This window comes from Artibeus jamaicensis, unplaced genomic scaffold, assembly GCF_021234435.1.
Source record: "Artibeus jamaicensis isolate MK-2021 breed Jamaican fruit bat unplaced genomic scaffold, CSHL_Jam_final contig_1539, whole genome shotgun sequence".
NCBI classification, from domain to species: Eukaryota; Metazoa; Chordata; class Mammalia; order Chiroptera; family Phyllostomidae; genus Artibeus; species Artibeus jamaicensis.
The window spans coordinates 1,360,079-1,376,556 of NW_026521299.1; the positions used below are offsets into that span (position 1 = coordinate 1,360,079).

Here is a 16,478-nt window from a genome sequence, read left to right on the forward strand (position 1 = left end):
GAATTTTGTTAAGTCATTTAGTGTACTTCCATCGCCGTCTTCCACTCAGCATTTACGGAGCACCTGCCGCAGACCCTGCTGCTGGTCCCGGATCTAAGGCAGCAGCCACTCACTGCCGCCTCCACTGCCCGTGCCCCTCATTAAAGCTGTGCCCTGTAGCCCTCCTGTCTCCCATGGAGAATAATAAGGCAGAATTGCTAATAATTAAGGGGGGGGGGGTACGGCACTTCCTTTTACACTTAGAGACACAGGCATCTCTTTGGGGGCCAACATAAAACACTCCCTGCATATTCCTTTATTTGGTTAACCGCTAACCCTCTTTCTCCCTGCAGGCCCGCCAGCGTCCTGTTTGCACTGGCAGAAGACAAGCAAGGGGGAGGAGGTAGCAGGTCCTAAGGGGCCTTCGGGGCAGCCTGCTCCCAGCTTTCCCTGCCTGGGCTGGCAGAGGGCCCCCACAGGGCACTGAGAGTGGTGGCCCTTGGCTGAGTGGAGAGGGTTTTTCCTGTGAGGTTTGTGGAGGCAGGTTTCACCCGACGTGCATTTAGACGTCTGGGATGTTTTCTCTCGGTACCTTTCATTTATGTGACCTCTTCTCTTTACATCCAGCCAAGCTTCCCTGCCTCCAGACGTTCCAGATAACCCATCAAAATTCCTATAACCCCTGTGTAGCTGGATTCAAATTGATGTTAGAGAATCAGTTTTTGTAACAGAATTCACAGTAAAGTGCAAAGAAAATGGTATTCCGCCCTGTGCCACTCTCTTTGTCAGTTAAACTAACCCAAATTTGGTGGTATGACAGATCTTTGTGAGTGGAGGTTCTTCACTTTCTTCCAGCTGGATGGAGGGGTGGGGGGTCCTGTCCCCGCGAGTCCACTGCTGACTGCTCTGTACCCCCTTCCGGCTCACCCATCTCTTCTCTGGATCTTAGGCCCCGGGTCCCCGGCCGAGCTGGACCCTACCTCTCCACCTTGTGGCCACCCAGCTTAGGGAATTCTAGGTGTTTGTGCCATGGTCGGGGTCACAGCAGTTCACGAGGGTAAATCTGGGAGTGGAGTTCATTGCCAGAAGTCGTCTACTGTGGAGTTGAGAGAGGGAGAGGCCGCCTCCAGTCATCAGCTCCCCTCCCCCGACTTGGTAACACCTACACATCCCCCCCCCCCCCCCTTTCTCTCCCTGAGCCTCTCTCTAGGAAGGTTTTTTCTGTGTCTCATTCCACCCTCTTGTCCTTTCCCTAGAGCCATCCCTCTTGTTCCTTCCAGAGACTGAGTTTGGCCATCACTGAAGTCAAAGCCTTGAGAGTTTGTGGGTGTGAAACACCTCCAGGTTGAGAATCAGACAAAGGATGTTGAATTCTGTGCAAACGTGGGTTGGGATTGCCGATTCCATTTTGTGTGTAGTGTTTAGGACTACATACAGGTTTGGAGCCCGTGGACCTGGGTTCAAACGCCAGCTTTCGGCTTAGCAGTAAGTTATTTAAAATCCCATCAGTTTTCTTCCAAAAATGGGAATAATAATAGTACCTACCTACCTCATAGGGTCCTTGTGAGGATCTCCAGTGTATGAAGATATTTTGGGTAGTGCCTGGCACATGGTATGTGCTTATTAAATGCAAGCTTTTTAACTGTTGTACAAGGTGATGCTGTAGGCCTGATAAAGACTTTGCCAACAGGTTTATTCCTTAATGCGCCTCTGTGCTCTCTGTGTAGAAAAATCAGGATGGGGTAAGAAGGCAGCAGAAGTATCTCTAGACCAGTTTCACAAAAAGCCATCACATTTATTAGCACCTGGTCTCAAGGTCTCCTTAAAGATGGCCACCAAATCGGTGTTGTGAATTTTATAGTCTCATTAAAAGTATTCTGTTGCTTTCTGGTTTATCGAAGGGAGAAAGTTGATTGTAAGTATATATATATTTTTTAACGGCGCACCATGTAACTAGGACATATTAAATGTGAGTTTCACAAGTACTGTTACATTTTGAACTTTATATAAACCTTAAAAAACTTGATCCTGAATGAATATCAGTTATGATTGATACACTGTAATGTCTTAGTTCTTTGTGCAGTTGGAGGTTAGTCCCTTGGGCAGGTTCCCCCAGGAGACCGTTTGGAAGGGAAAATTAAATGCTCCTTTTCAGGCTGGTGGCTTGTCCTTGAGTCCAGAACCCCTTACTGTGGCTGAGGCTTTTACAGCGGGGCTCATTTCTCTTTCCTCATTGCTCACTGTTAGCTTTGCACCGATGCCTCAGCGTTACTTCATTGAACAAATACTAAGTGCCCATTTGCAGTTCTCTGGAACCTGGGCCCTGCGCTGGCTTGGATCTGTACCTGTACACATACCCCTCTTTGCACACAAAACTTCCCATGCTTCAGTTTTTGACGGCTTCTGGCCTCACCTTAGAAAAAGCAATACATAGTAGTTAAGTTCTTAGACTCTGGAGGCAGGCTCTGTGGGTTCAAGTCCCAGCTCTGTCACTTGCTAGTGGTATGTGTGGCCTCGGGTAAGTTTCTTAACCTCTTTGTCTCACCTTAAAATGGCAGTAATAATAGTGGCTGTCTCGCAGTGTTTCTGAGAATTATAGGAAGTAATCCACAAGTGCACTTAGAATGTTCCCAGCGCATAGTAGCTTCTCAATAAGTGTTAGTTTGGTTATCATTGTTATATGTCATTTCCTGCAGGAAGTCTGATTCTGCATGTGAGGGCCTTTTCTGTGTGCTCCCAGAGTCTGCTCTGTAACTCCTGGCGTTGCACTCGTGATGCTGTATCGCAATTTCCCATGTGCTCGTTTCCGCCCTCTTTTAGATAGACTCCAAGCCCTTTGAAGGTAGGTGAGGTCTCTTTCTTGGCCTCAGCTGTCGCCACATCGCCTGGTGGATACTGTTTCCTGCCTCCACCTGCTCGAAGATTTTAGAGTAGGTGTCTTCTTCTCCTTTTTCTTCTTTAGAAAAGATTCCAACAAAACATTTTAAACTATGTTTTGATGAACAGGTCTGCTTGCCTGTTTTCTGTAGCCACGAGCTTGCTCAGGTGTTTCCCTGTTCCCTCACTCGGGCGGTTTTTAAAGATGCGTCCGGGTTTGGGAATGAAAATGACATTCATTAAGCCTACTTGTTTCAGATGTTATTGCAGGCTTTTTGGATACACTCTTAACTGAATTAACCCTCAGCTCCTCCACTTAGATGCAGATAGACCTATTAAAGAATTGTGTGAAGCTGGCTGAGTCATCCAGCTTAGTAGAGGTCACAGCTGAGCCCTAAACCTGGGTGTCTCTGGCTTCAGGCACCTGCTGTTTTGGTCCTGTGCTCACTGCCAGGCTGAAGACTTGCTGGCTGCCCGCTTCCCTGCCCACAGCTACCTTCCCAGGGCCTTACGGCCTCTTCTCTAAGGAGCAGTACAGTTAAACTTCAGAGGTGATCATTAAAGGGATCCATCCTTTCTGTTGGGAAGGTGCGGAGTTGAATACGGTATAGTATTGTGTGACTGCAGTACTTCAATAGCAAAAACACCGGGGCTCATGCAAGCAGCAAAGGGTTATGGGCAAAACAATAAGCTTGGGAACGTTGGGGAGAAGGAGCAGAGAAACATCTATTTTTGTATCTTCATTTCTTGGTTTGTCCAAAAGTTAAAAATAGAATCAGTCTTGCCCACTGGGCCACCTGGATCTCTGGTTGGTGCGAAGTACACAGCACATCCCAGGAGAGTCTGTGTAAAGGCTCCCCAGGGAAATACGCTGCTTGCCAAAGAATGGGCTCCATCTCTCGTCCGAATATAGTTTTTTAAAAAATATGTTTTTTAAAAAAATCAAAACATAGATGGGCCCTGATTGGAGTGGCTTAGTGGATTGAGTGCTGGCCTGAAAATCAAAAGGTCACCAGTTCGAGTCCTGGTCAGGGCACATGCCTGGGTTGCAGGCCAGGTCCTTGGTTAGGGGTATGTGAAAGGCAACCAATTGATGTTTTTCTTCCTCCCCCCCTTTTCTCTCTATAAAAGAAAATAAAAATACAATCTTTAAAAGAAACATAGATGGGTTTTGTAAACTATGTTTTTTGGGCACTACAACTCATCATCTGGGTAGTAACCTGAATCAGAATTGTATATGTTCTCTCTACTCTAAGGATTGTTAGGATACCAGCCTTTTGTAAAAATCATCCCAGTTTAATTTTCTGTTGGCATGTTTTAAAAATACACCATGGGACTGGCAAGCCCTCTCGTGATTAATGGTGTCCACCTGCCAAGCTGTTTTCACTGCGGTCCGCCTGGCCAGCCTGGGTGGCACCCGAGGAGTCCCCCCCTCCTCTGGTTGGTTCAGCCTCCCACCCAAGCTGAGGGTACAAAGAGGACCCTCAGAGAAGCTTCCAAATGTGGCTGCTGGTGAAAGTCTCGACTTCAAAAGTATCCAGTTCTGAAATTCTGTAAGAACTCCGAAAATACAGGAGAAAGAAGCCCTGTGCTGATTTTAAGTCCTTCAAACATGGTAACATTTTTTTAAAACTTTAAAAAGTTTATTTAAAGTTTTATTATTTAAAAATACCTGTGTGATGACTTATATTCTCAAAAAGCTTAAGTATAACTCAAAGCTTTCGGATCAGAAGCTGTTGTAGGTAATGACTTATTTATCAGAACAACTGATACTTCATGTTCACAAAATCTTAAGGTTCCTTTTGGAAGCGGGTCCAAAAGGAGCCACTGCAGACTTCGTGTTGTTGGCAGCTGTTGGCTGGTAAAAGAATCAGGGACTTTTTTTGGTAAACAAATGTTAGGACCTGACAGACTTTTTGGGGGAGACTCAGAAGAACATATCTAGGTGTTCCGAATAAATTGGTATCCTTCTCCAGGTTATATTATATGCAGGTCATTCATAGCATTGTGCCTTGCTCTGTTTCCTACGTGGACTGTTACCCTGTCTGTGTCGGGATGTTGTAATTGACATTACGTTTTTGACTATGGCTCTGAACTTAATGAGTAAGCAGACGGCAACAGCAGCTATAATTTCTAGTGTACTTATGTATTCTGAGCCCTGTGCTCTTGCTTTACATTAAATCCCCACAAAGCCATATGAATAGGCACTGTTATCCCCATTTTACAGATGAGCAAAATGAGGCACAGAGAAGCGAAGTAACAGGTTCAACATTAGAGAGCTAGTTAGTGGATGAGTCAGGGTGCATGGTGGCTCCAGAGCCCACATCCCTAACCACTGCACTGCAACTGTCTGGGCTGGAGATGTCATGAGAAATTTAGGCATTTTGTAAACCTGCCAATTCAAGCTATTATTTTGATACATTGTTTTGGCCATTAACATGGCTTTGCCACCTTGCTCAGTGCAGCTGGCTTTGTGTTTCAGCAAATTTGCGGAGATCAGCCTGTCCTCACAGTATGCTTTCCTTCGTGTACATGTAAGACTCTGCGTAGGCTCACTGGCAGTCAGTCTGTGTAGCTCTGGGGTTCATCTCGACGGAAGGTGGCGAGGAACGTTAGTGAAGGCGACCGCATTCCCGGGAGCAGGCATGTGCAGAGGAAGGGGGTACAGAGTGAAGAGCCGCACGTGCTTCTACACCCAGGACCAGAGGGAGGAGTCAGAGAAGCCGCCATGGGAGGAACCAGCAAGAACGGAAGTCTAGGAAGCTATGATAAATCAAGGGAAGAGAGAGTTTAAGGGAAAGTTTGATCAACTGTGTCAGGGGCTTCAGAGATCATGCAGGATGAAAACTGAGATTGGATTTGGGGATTGTGTGCATTGCTGATCTTTGAGAATATGGTTCTCTTAAGGTGGGGAGCTGGTGTTGCCATGAGGACATGCAGTGAATGGGCGGGGAAGGCCACTGGGACCGGGAGCATTGACTTCCAGAGTTTGGCCGGAGCAGGAAGAATTGAAGTAAGGTGAGTTTGGGGGCTGAGGGACTCAGTGAAGCTTTTTTTTCTCTTTTGGGTTGTCTGTTCTGACCGTATCTGAAGACAGTGGAGGAACCTCACAGAAAGGGGCAACTGAAGATAATGTTAGTGGCACACACTGAATGCTTTCTGTGTGCCAGGTTCTGGAGGAGTCATGTTTCCTGTTACATTTTAGTAATTCACACTGTAGCTCGAGGAGGTGGGGAGTCAAACACCCTGAGATGAGGAGGAAGAGCCTTTAAGTTTTAGCCACTTGCTCAAGCTCAGAATGTTCCTAAGTTGTATTTAGAACAAAGTCTATGTAACCACGTCACAGACAGAATGTAATGATCAGATTATAGGGGAGAGAGAAGAGAGGAGCCTTTCTTCCTTTGAGACTCTGGGAAAGATTCCTGCATTCAGATGCAGAGAGGAAGGTGGGTCAGCTTTTTGACCCTCACTTACAGGCCTGTGTTGCACCCCCTGTCGGGCTCTACACTGCTTTTCACCGCTCCGTGCACAAAGGGCTGGCAAGCTGTTTGAGGGGTGTCTGCATTTTTTTTGACGGTCCAGTCCTTTTGCCAGAGGTAGGGACTTCAGACATCTAGAGGGAGTTTTAAAAAGCCAGCTCCGTGGACAGTGAATGCACTGGGAATATTGGCTTGGCCCCATGGCCTCTCAGGATCTTTTTGTACTTGGCATTGAATGGAGGGGTTTTTGGTGTGCATAGTTTTGTTTTCTTCTGTATTTGTGGGTGTTAATATGAACCACTCAGCAAGGTCTGTGAGGTTGGCCAGTGTCTGCTTTTTCAGATACAGCCTCCTCCAGCTTTTCTTTCAGCCATCTTCAGGCTTTTGTTCTCACGATGCATGTGTAGGTCCCGGAGACCCATGCCCTCAGCACTCACTGTAGCCCTCGTAAAAATCCTTGAAGACTTACATACACTTTCTACTCCGAAAAACTTCTACACGCGCAGTTTCCTATTCTCTCAGCCCTTAACCCTTCCTGAAGGAGGTGTTCTTTGGGGTAATTCATTACGTTTCCTGTCTCTCTGCAGCTCTGCTGTCTCTGGAAGTGGTTTGGCAACCATTGGCGCAGGGACTTCGGGATTTCCGCTTGGGCAGCTCCTGCCATTTCAAGAGAATCTGTCTGAAATGATCAAGGGGGTGGAGGAGAAGGCAAACTGATTAGAGAGACAAAAGCATAACAATCTGTTTGGTGTTACATTTATTAGTACTACCTCGTCTTAGAAGAGTCTTAATTGCGTTTAGTGTCATTTTTACTTTTTCTACCTACTTACTCCTTGCTTCTTCGCTGTTGAAAACTTTTTTTTAAATTGGCAACTCAGCATTTACATTGTGTTTATTTCTGTAGGACTTCCAAGCATCCCCATGTTTCTTCCTTGTATTAATTTACAAGGAGACTTAATTCTGGTACCTTACTGGTCTGTACTAGTTACAGTTTCGCATCACCCTTGTCTCAGAAACCTCGACTACCTTAGCAGACTTGACTTCTTTCCTATCCTCTGTAAATGACTACTTTAAAAAAATGAAACACATTTGTTTTAGGCCTTTTATAAACCATCTTTAGTACATTTTTCTCCCCCAGCTTTCCTGAAGTCGTGTGTGACAAGTGACATTCAGCGAGCCAGAGAAGGGGGTCTGGTTAGACACTGGCTGTGGCCGGACGGTGAGCGGGGTCAGGCCTTGCAGAGAGGACTTCACGCACTGTGTGCGATGGGAGGGCCGGCTGGGGGCCCAGGTGGGGCTGAGTGGGAAACTTAGACCTTCCTGGAGCAAAAACCACAAGGGAAACCATAAGGGAGACATAAGTGACGAAGACATGGGGGAAGAGCCCTCTGCCAAGAATAGAGACTTATTCAGAGTGATTTTGTTGATAGAATTCTGGGGAATGGTGTGTGGAGCTTGGAAATCAGGGGAAAGTAATTTCAGCTTGAAAGTAGGTGTGAGGGGTGCCCTGGGATTCAGGCCAAATTAAGCTTTCTTTTGTTTCTTTAGGGAAGTGATCGTCAGCTGGGGTGACCCTCCTGGCCCCGACATCGGCAGTGTGTGTTGTCACAGCTTGGGGGTGGGGGCGGCATCTGGCAGGTCTGACCAGGGGCACTGGAAGCATCGTCCAGAGCGAGGGGCCCACCACCAGGGTTACCCGGCCAAAATGTCAGTAGCGCCGGAGGTGAGAAAACCGGCTTTAAAGAGAGTTTGAGGGGTTTCCATCAGGAGTGGATCAGAATTAGGAGGTAAAATGAGAGGAGGCGGTAAAAAGGCTCACGTTTTATCATGCGTATTAACACATCCTAGGCCAATGTGGAGAACAACTCTGACAGGGGTTGTACCTGTACAGTTGTTTCTCCAGTGTGGTGTCTATTTTCTCGTGGTCACGGATTGTAGTAAAGAAGTGTCGCCAGTCCAGCCACCGGCGTGCTGCCCTGCAGAGGGCGCAGGTGAGGTGCGCAGGCCATCTGGAGTCTCGGACTGCCCGGGACACACCTCCAGCCTCTGGGAGGTGGCAGCATGGGGAGCTTACGTGTGGTAGTCGGGAGACCTCTGCGAGGGCCGCTCATGGACTCCCGTGACCATCTGTGCCTGGGACTGGGTGTGTTTAAGGGAGAAGGAAAATCCCTCAGAAGCTTCTAGAGTTCTCAAAAAGTGTGGTGTTCCCAGCCTCCTGGAGCCATTCTTCTTCCCGGGGCCACTGATATCAGAGATAAATGGTCTCTGTCCCTGGACTTCCAGGTGGGGGTGGGTGAAGCAGGTGAAGCCAAGGACCCTTCCCTAAGGAGACGTCATCAGTTTGGAGTTGCCAAAATGAAACCTTTTGAATTGTTTTGTGACCCCTTGAAATTTGCATCATACAGTTCAGTTTATTTGAATTCCTTAAAACGAGTATTTCTGACTGTGGAATTGCAGACTTGGAGGTGCCGAGTGTTCGGACAGAGACCAGGTATGTTCTGTCTCGGTGCTTGAGGTGCACTTTACATGGGAGCACTCACATTAATCAGGGGTTAGTTTAAAGGGTGCTGCTGCTTCCTCACCCCGTTTCCCTGCGCCCCACAGCCTCCCAGGAGGAGCAAAGCTCCTCTTTGAGCTGCTGCTAGGACCAGAACCAGCTCCCGACGGGGCACCTGGCCTCTTTTCCTTGTCATCATTTATGGAGGAGTGTTTGTTAGTGTGCGGCTTTGGGGACGGGCCGTGGGGGGATAGGCATGGACCCTGCTCTTGAGTGTCTTGTAATCATGGTGCAGTATTAAGCATTCTGTAATTATTCTGTAGTGGTCAGGAGTTTGGGCCCTGGCACCAGGTTTAATCCTGGCTCCAGGACTGCCTGCTGCGAATCCTGGGCCAGTTAGCCTGTCTGTGCCTCAGTTTGTCCATTTGTAAATGAGCTTAATTCAGTCAGACCGCTGTAAAGATCAGATGAACATTTGCAGTTGTGCCTGGCACATACTAAGTCCTCAGTAGTGTCACAATGTAAAACAACGTGGTGCAGACACACCTGCTAGAAGAAATTCGGAGAAGGAGGTGAGTCGAGGGAGACGTGTTCAGGAGAACTTTCTTGATGGGGCCTGAAATGGGCTGAAGTTTTTAATTAGGCAGGAACAGTTGCAAGGGGAGCAGTGTGTGCAAGGTCGGGGAAGTAGTAGGGGCTCGTGTGCTAGAAGCTGTAAGGAAACCTGGTAGGGTGGTGGGAAATTGATTGGGTACATGATTCAGGGCATGAAGGTGGAAGAGATTGGTAACTTCCAACACTAATCTAAAGATTAGTTTTTGTAGCAGGGCCCTGGGGATTTCTTAGCTGTGGAACAACATCCACAGGTAAGGAACTGGGTGTTAAAGCAGGCGAGTCAGCTGTGGACTTGCAGGGTGGGTTGCAGGGTGGAGAGTGACCGGAGTCCGAAGGCCAGCTGGGATGTTGTTCTCATGTGCGTCTGGACTGAGTGGGGATGAAGAGGAAGCAGTAGGTGCGGGCAAGTTTTGAAATAGTCCTGTAACATACAGGATTTGGTGACTGACAGAGACACAGGAGAGACAAGCACAAGGTGGCCTGAGTCTCCACTCCCATGTGATGATGGCTGTACACAGAACTGGTCTGAGAGAGGAGAAGGGGGTTGCAGGAGTAGGTTAGGGGAAGGTTTTGTGATCATTGCAGAAGTAATTACCCCTTACAGCCAAGAGCAGCCCCATTCCCCACACTGAGGTGGCTCCCTTTGGCTGCAGTTTCAACGAAGGAGCAGTAGGCAAGGCTGGCATTACTTCCATTCATTCACAGGACGTCCAGCTCCACCGAGTCTGCTCTATGCAGACTTGGCATTTGCTCTCTGTAGCTACTGTTCAACTGTATTACTGGTTATAACCCCAGGTCCTCTTGCGCCACAGGCTTCTCAGAGTATCAGGTGGTATTTGGGCTTCAACCCCGTTTTCCATAGGGCACCTCTGAACCTGATGGAAGTTGGATATTGTCTTCCCTTCTGCTATTTTAAATCTCTGTACAGCCCTCACTGCCATAGTCAGGCACTGCCAGTGACGTGATTGCTGTTGAGGCTGAGAAAAAAGAAACACAGTTAAAGAGGAGAGCGGCCCTTTAGAGCCCCAGGCGGCACAGGACCACTGAAAGGTCTCTGACTTTTAGGCTTGCAGTCACTCTGTCAGGAGCACTCTGTCCCAGGGAAGCTGCCATGTTTGGGATAAGAAAGAGCCCTGGCGTCCCCAGGCCTGGGCTGTAGCCCAACAGCCGCGAGAAGAGCACTATCATAGCAGCATGGATGGGGTGAGGGCCTTCTCTGTGTTCGCTTTGTTTCATTCCCCGCCTTTCTGTGCTCACTGCGTAGGTCAGACACTGTCACGCTTTCCAAGTGTGGCCTCATCGAATCTTTACAACAAAACCCTGTGAGGAGGGCACAATTGTTACCCTACTTTAAAGACAAGGAAACCGCGACACAGCATGGCCAAGCAGCTTGCCCAGAGTTGCACACCCAGTGCTGGGCCTGGATGGAGCCCTGGCGGGCGGGGCTCTGGGGCCCTGCTGTTAACCACTTTGTTTCACAGACTCCCTTCAGGTACCTGGGGCCACCACTTGCCGTGGCGTTTTCTGTGTCTTCTGTTTGTGTGTCTTTAGTTCTACTGATGAATTTGTTTGGGAATGTCACATGGTATGACGCCAGAGGGGGCAGATGCTTTTTTGAGTCCTGCAGACCTGGTCTGAGCACTGGCTGTGCCCGTTTGTTGGCTGAGCAAGTCACTTAATGTCTTTGAGCCTCGGTTTCCAGATCTGATATCTTAATGAAGATAAGACTTGTCATGAAGTGAGAGTTTTCATCAAGTGCCTAGAATTCAGTGGCTGTGAGGTTTTGGACTAGTTTTTTAACCTCCTCTGTAAAATGTAGATAATTCTTATCTCCATAAAGGCCTTACGATAAAGTGCTTAAAGTGCTATCCAGAAGGTAGTAACTACTCAGTACTGTTAGTACTTGCGGGCTCTCGGCCTATTTGTTTTGTTGTGGTGGTGGTTCTCATTTAGGCCTCTTTTGATTAGATTTCATGTACCTTTTGTTTTTTTAAGACACAGAAGCATTTTTTTAAAAAGTCCTCATCCAAAGATATGTTTATTGATTTTAGAGAGGAAGGGGAAGGGAGGAAAAACTGAGAAAGAGAGAGAGAGAAACATCAGTGTGAGAGAGAAACATTGATTGGCTGCCCTGACCGGGGATTGAACCTGCAACCTTGTGGTGTATGGGAGGATGCTCCCACCAGCTGAGCCTCTGGATAGGGCAGATTTCACACACTTTGACTCATGCGCAGAAGTACCTGGCATGGCAGGGACTTGGTGAGATTACGATGGGTGGGTAATTGTGTCCGCCCATGTTTGACTTCCTCTGGTAGCAGCTCTCTGCCTGGAACAGCTCCGTTTTCCAGGGTTTGCTTTTCATCATCGTCATTGTGATTTTAGCTATCTGCCTCTTGGCTTACAATTTGCTGCTCTTGTTTCTTTATTCAAAAATATGTACCTCTCTCTTTATTGTAAAGGTCATGCTGATTAACCATTACTTTTCGTTATGAAACTGAAACCTCTAAGAAATACCTTGTCTAATAAGCCTTATTTTTATCCTATTTTATTTCCTTATAGTTCTGGCTTACTCTCCATGTTCATGCTGTATGACTTCTGAAATTCATGGATGACGTTTTTCTTTTTAGCTATCTTTTATGATAGCTATCTACCCCTGTCTCCTCCCCACATGGGATTCTGAAAGACTAATTTTAACTAAATAAAAGGTTTGGGTCTTCTTAGTTCACCCATCAGTGGGTAGTTGCCAGCCACATCGGATGTGTTCCTGAACTCTCCCAGTCTATTGGAATATTCATAGTTTTGTTTTTAGTACCGATCTTTACATTTTTCTCATTACTTATTGGGGGAGGGATTTAGCAAGGGGTTGGTAGATGCATCTCCCACGCTGTGTTTGGGGGGTCAGCAAGGTGAGCAGATGGATAAAGCACAGGAACAGAACGGAGAGAGCAAGCTTCAGTGTGACGGAAGGTGCGTGGATGGCCCATGTGGCCTTGGCCCAGGCTGTGGAGTTAGCAGAACGGGGTTCAAACTCCAGCCCTGCACACACTGTGCGACCTGGGCAGGCTGCTTCACTCTTCTACACCCTAGGTTCCTTCGTAAAATAGGGATGCTAATGTTTACTGCACAGAATTGCGTCAGGGTTGATCAAGATGACCTCTGGCCAGCTCTAATTTGTCTCTCCCGTTCTTTGTTTCCTCCCTGTTCTTCTGCCTGTCTCTGACGAAACAGTTTCTCTGCCTTTGTACAGTTTCCTTTCATGGAAATTAACCACAGTTTTGCAAGCTTAAGAATGTTCTGTCTCTTAAGAAGTGTTATTTTGCCTCATTCCCATGATTGTGGTCACAGATGTAGCTGAGTCCCCATCCTAGTTGGTAAGCTGCCCATCAGAAATGATCCTTCTTTCTTATCACTTCGGTCAAGAGAAGGGTTTTATGCTGATATTAGTTAAAGACTTTTCAAACTTAGACCTTAGTGTCTTCTCAGCTTTGAGGACTCTTAGAAGCAAATTTTATTTTTGTATCGCAGGTGCCAGTTTTTCCACATCCTTGTCAACACTTGTTATTGTCTCTTTTACTTTAAGCATTTTAGTGGGTAAAAAAATGATTTTTGATTTGCTTTTCCCTCGTGGCTAATGAAACTGAGCAGCCTCATTTGCTTATTAGCCATTTTATCTCTTTGGAGAAATATCTTTTCTAGCCTTTTGGCCATATTTGAATTGGATCACTTGCCTTTTTATTGTCGAGCTTTAAAAAATGTGGTTCCTTTTTGGAAGTTTTGTTTGACAGTGTGGAATTTAAATTTCTGTTACAGATCATTCCATCACTACTTTTTAGACTAAGAGACATTGGCTAAATGGATTTTTTTTTTGAAGTCAGCTATTAGGAATGAAAGCTTAAAAAGATTTTAAATGCCAGTTGGCAAGGGGTTGTGCACGAGTGACTGGAAAGGCCGCTTTGGATCGCTACATGGAAAACAATTGAAGTCTGGAAGCAACTGCTTTTCAAACGCTCAGCTTCCTTTGATGTATCAGTGTTTCTTCCTGCTCTTTTGTGGCCTTGATTGACACCTTTCAAAAGAGGTTTCAGGGCTAATGCCTTTTAAAAATACTCATAAATTAGATGAAGATTAATGTAATTAAGCATTATTTTCATTTGAGGATATTATGGGTTCTTTTGAATATGGCCATCGATAGCTCATAATTCATGGCTGTTATTCCAGAAGCCTGTGGCCTTAGACAAATATACTCTGAGATCTGGTTGCCGCGTCCATTCTTTTCCCTTTTTCTAGGGAAACCAGATGTGGCAACCAGATCACTATGTATTAGAGCTTGGTTAGCTTTAAATTATTTTGGCCTTACTGAAGGACCCATTTTCTTTTTCATTTAAATCCTCACCCTAGGGTATGTGTATTGATTTGAGAGATAGAGAAAGGGGAGTAGAAGCAGGGAGAGAGAGAAAGAGAGAGAGAGAAACATTGATGTGAGAGAGAAACATCGATTGGTTGCTTCCCAATGCGCCCCAACTGGGGATCAAACTCACAACGTAGGTACGTGCCCTGACGGGGAATCAAGCCCGCATCCTTTTGGTGTCCTGGATGATGCTCCAGCCAACGAGGCAAGCACCCATTTCTCATTTGCATTTGCATGTAGCTCAGGGGCCTTGCCTGCATTCCCTCCCCCGGAAGGTCACATAAGAAAAAATTCTTGCAGCTTTGCCTTTTAGTAAGTGTTGGAAACTAGGCTTCGTGACAAGTTGGCTCTGAGCCCAGCTTCCCTTGCTCTTACACATGTGAAACCTGTTTCTTTTGGCTAAGGCATTTGTAGAAAAAAGTGTCTACATGTCAGCTAAACAGTCTTGTCTTACTCCCCTCGCTTGCTCCTTCCCCCCTTCTTCTAAACTTGATCCTTTCCACGTTGCCATTTTTTGAAATAGACTGCTGTGGAGCACTTTTTCTAGTTACTTCAAGTACCTGGCTGCTCAGGTTTCCTTGTTCATGTGCTTTTATTTCCCTTTGTAGGGCAATGGCCACGTGAGGCCTTTCCCATCAACACTGATATAAGAACGTCTTTCGAGTTCTGTCCGTTGTCCGTGCTCAGGAGATCTGGCTCTGTTTTCATGCTTCTCTGCACAGGGATGGGCTGGTTTACGTTTTTTGATGCCTCATCTTTTGGCTCAGAAGTGGGACTACCCTGGTGTTAGTTTGCATTAAAAATTGCTGAGATGAGATGTAAAGCTGGGACTTGCTGACCTTGTTGGACTTGGTTGTTTGTGCTTGAACATGAGGAAGGGAACTGCATGAGATATTTGGGCTCCTCTTTCCAGTAGCTTTAGTTATCTCCTTTCTTTAAACCGAATCCTGAAGGCATAAACATTTAAAATTAATATGTTGTTGAAGCCCCACTGGGTAAAATACACACCAGCATCTTAACATTAAAAGCATCATTAATATTCCCTAAATATCTCTGGCCGCTGGCTATGAAAGGAGAACCTTGAAAGAAAGGAGGTACAAGTTGCTTATTTATAACCGGCCCCCTCCAAAAGTGGTGGTGGGATTAGCACGTCCTTAGGTGCTGGTAGGAGAGTGTCAGAACCCGTTCGGAGTGCTCCCCTGCCCTGGTCTGTAAGTGTGCCATGAGATGTGGGGGTGCACATCATGCTGGCGAACCCTCACTCCCAGTGGCCAGATTCAGGCCAGGGCGGCCGCTGCCATCAAGGTATTGATTCTGGAGAGTATGAGACGCTGGCTAGACCTTTCTTTACAGCTATGGGGTGCCTCTGAGGAGCCCCAGTTGCCTCTGTGACTGTTGGCAGGAGGCTGGCGAAGGGCCTCAAGCTGTTGATGGCTCACCATGGATACAATATTGAAGTCATTACCTTGACATTCAGTTCTCTATATTCTTTCTAGGCCTAGGGAAAACAGTTCAAGTCCCCATTCAACCATTTATGTGCTTCGCTTGCCAGCCTTTTGCCAGACCGTCCCAGTGCCTAGAATGTGTTTGCTTCCTTGGTGGTCGGAAGCACTGCCGTAATTCCAGACCACCCCGGTCTGCAGTTCCTGTACGAAGTCTCTGATACATGCTAAATAGTGTGAACAGGTTAAGTACACTAGAAATCCAGACAGCCTTTCTGGACGCGTCGCACAGAAAGGCACAGGAGTTGTGGCTTTGGGCTCTGAAAGTGCCTGGGTTCAAATCCTGGTTTAGTAAACGTTATTGAAGGCCCTAGGCCGAGTTATTTTGTTTCTCTAAGACTCAGTTTCTTCACCTGGTTTATAGGCATGGTAAGTGCCTATTTCACAGGGTAGTGGTGAGGATTACACAGTGTAAATTAGGTAAAGCCTCAGCGGAGCACCTGGCACGTGCAGGCCTGCTCCTGTGGGCGGAGGACCACGGCAACCATCACAGAGGAGGCCGCCTCTGCAGGAGGCGGCGGGTGGGGAGGCATCCACGTGGAGGAGGCTGTGCCTGTGTGGAGGAAAGGTACCTGTGCTGACTCGGTGGGCTACGGAGCAGGGAAGAAGAAAACAAGATTGGGAAAAACCAGTTACGGCTGGGTCACACAAGTCATCAGTCCACTCCTCAGTCATTCTGGTCTCGTTTTGAAAGATGCGTGTGCCACTGGCAGTTTTGCAGTGAGCTGACAACGATGAGCGCTGGGCCTTAGGAGCATCCATCTGACATCACTCTTCATGGGGCCCACAGCGGGTCTGGGGCCTGAACTGTCAGTTACCTCAGAGCCTTTACTCTTCTATGACTTGGTGCAAAATGAATCACGGACACTTTCCTTTGTCATTGAATTCTCTGGGCATCATCATTTTAAATGGTGGCTTACGTCCTTCTCTGTCATCCCAACCTACACCTCCCTCTGCAGTGACCTCCCTTCTACGTAAGGTGCCTAGTGACCCCTGTTCTCTTCTTCCCTCCATCCAAGCCAGGCTCTGATGCCGTTTATTCATAATCGAAGTGTAGTTGAGTGAATGCATTACTTCTCAACCATTTTAAAGCACACTTTAAGCCATTTCTTTCTTTTAAG

The 16,478-nt window shown here is 46.9% G+C and overlaps 1 protein-coding gene across 8 annotated transcripts in view; it reads left to right on the plus strand.

Annotated features, from left to right (window-relative positions):
* ANKS1A (ankyrin repeat and sterile alpha motif domain containing 1A) overlaps window positions 1-16,478 on the plus strand; it is a 187,332-nt gene that overhangs the window by 29,771 nt on the left and 141,083 nt on the right. The window contains exon 1 of one of the 8 annotated variants that reach the window (XM_053669078.1): window positions 5,305-5,874. The exons of the other annotated variants lie outside the window; for them this stretch is intronic. Coding sequence (XP_053525053.1) covers window positions 5,750-5,874 — 125 coding nt within the window. The 5' untranslated portion in view covers window positions 5,305-5,749. Of the gene's footprint in view, window positions 1-5,304; window positions 5,875-16,478 lie in introns of those variants that run through there. 8 annotated transcript variants of the gene reach the window in all.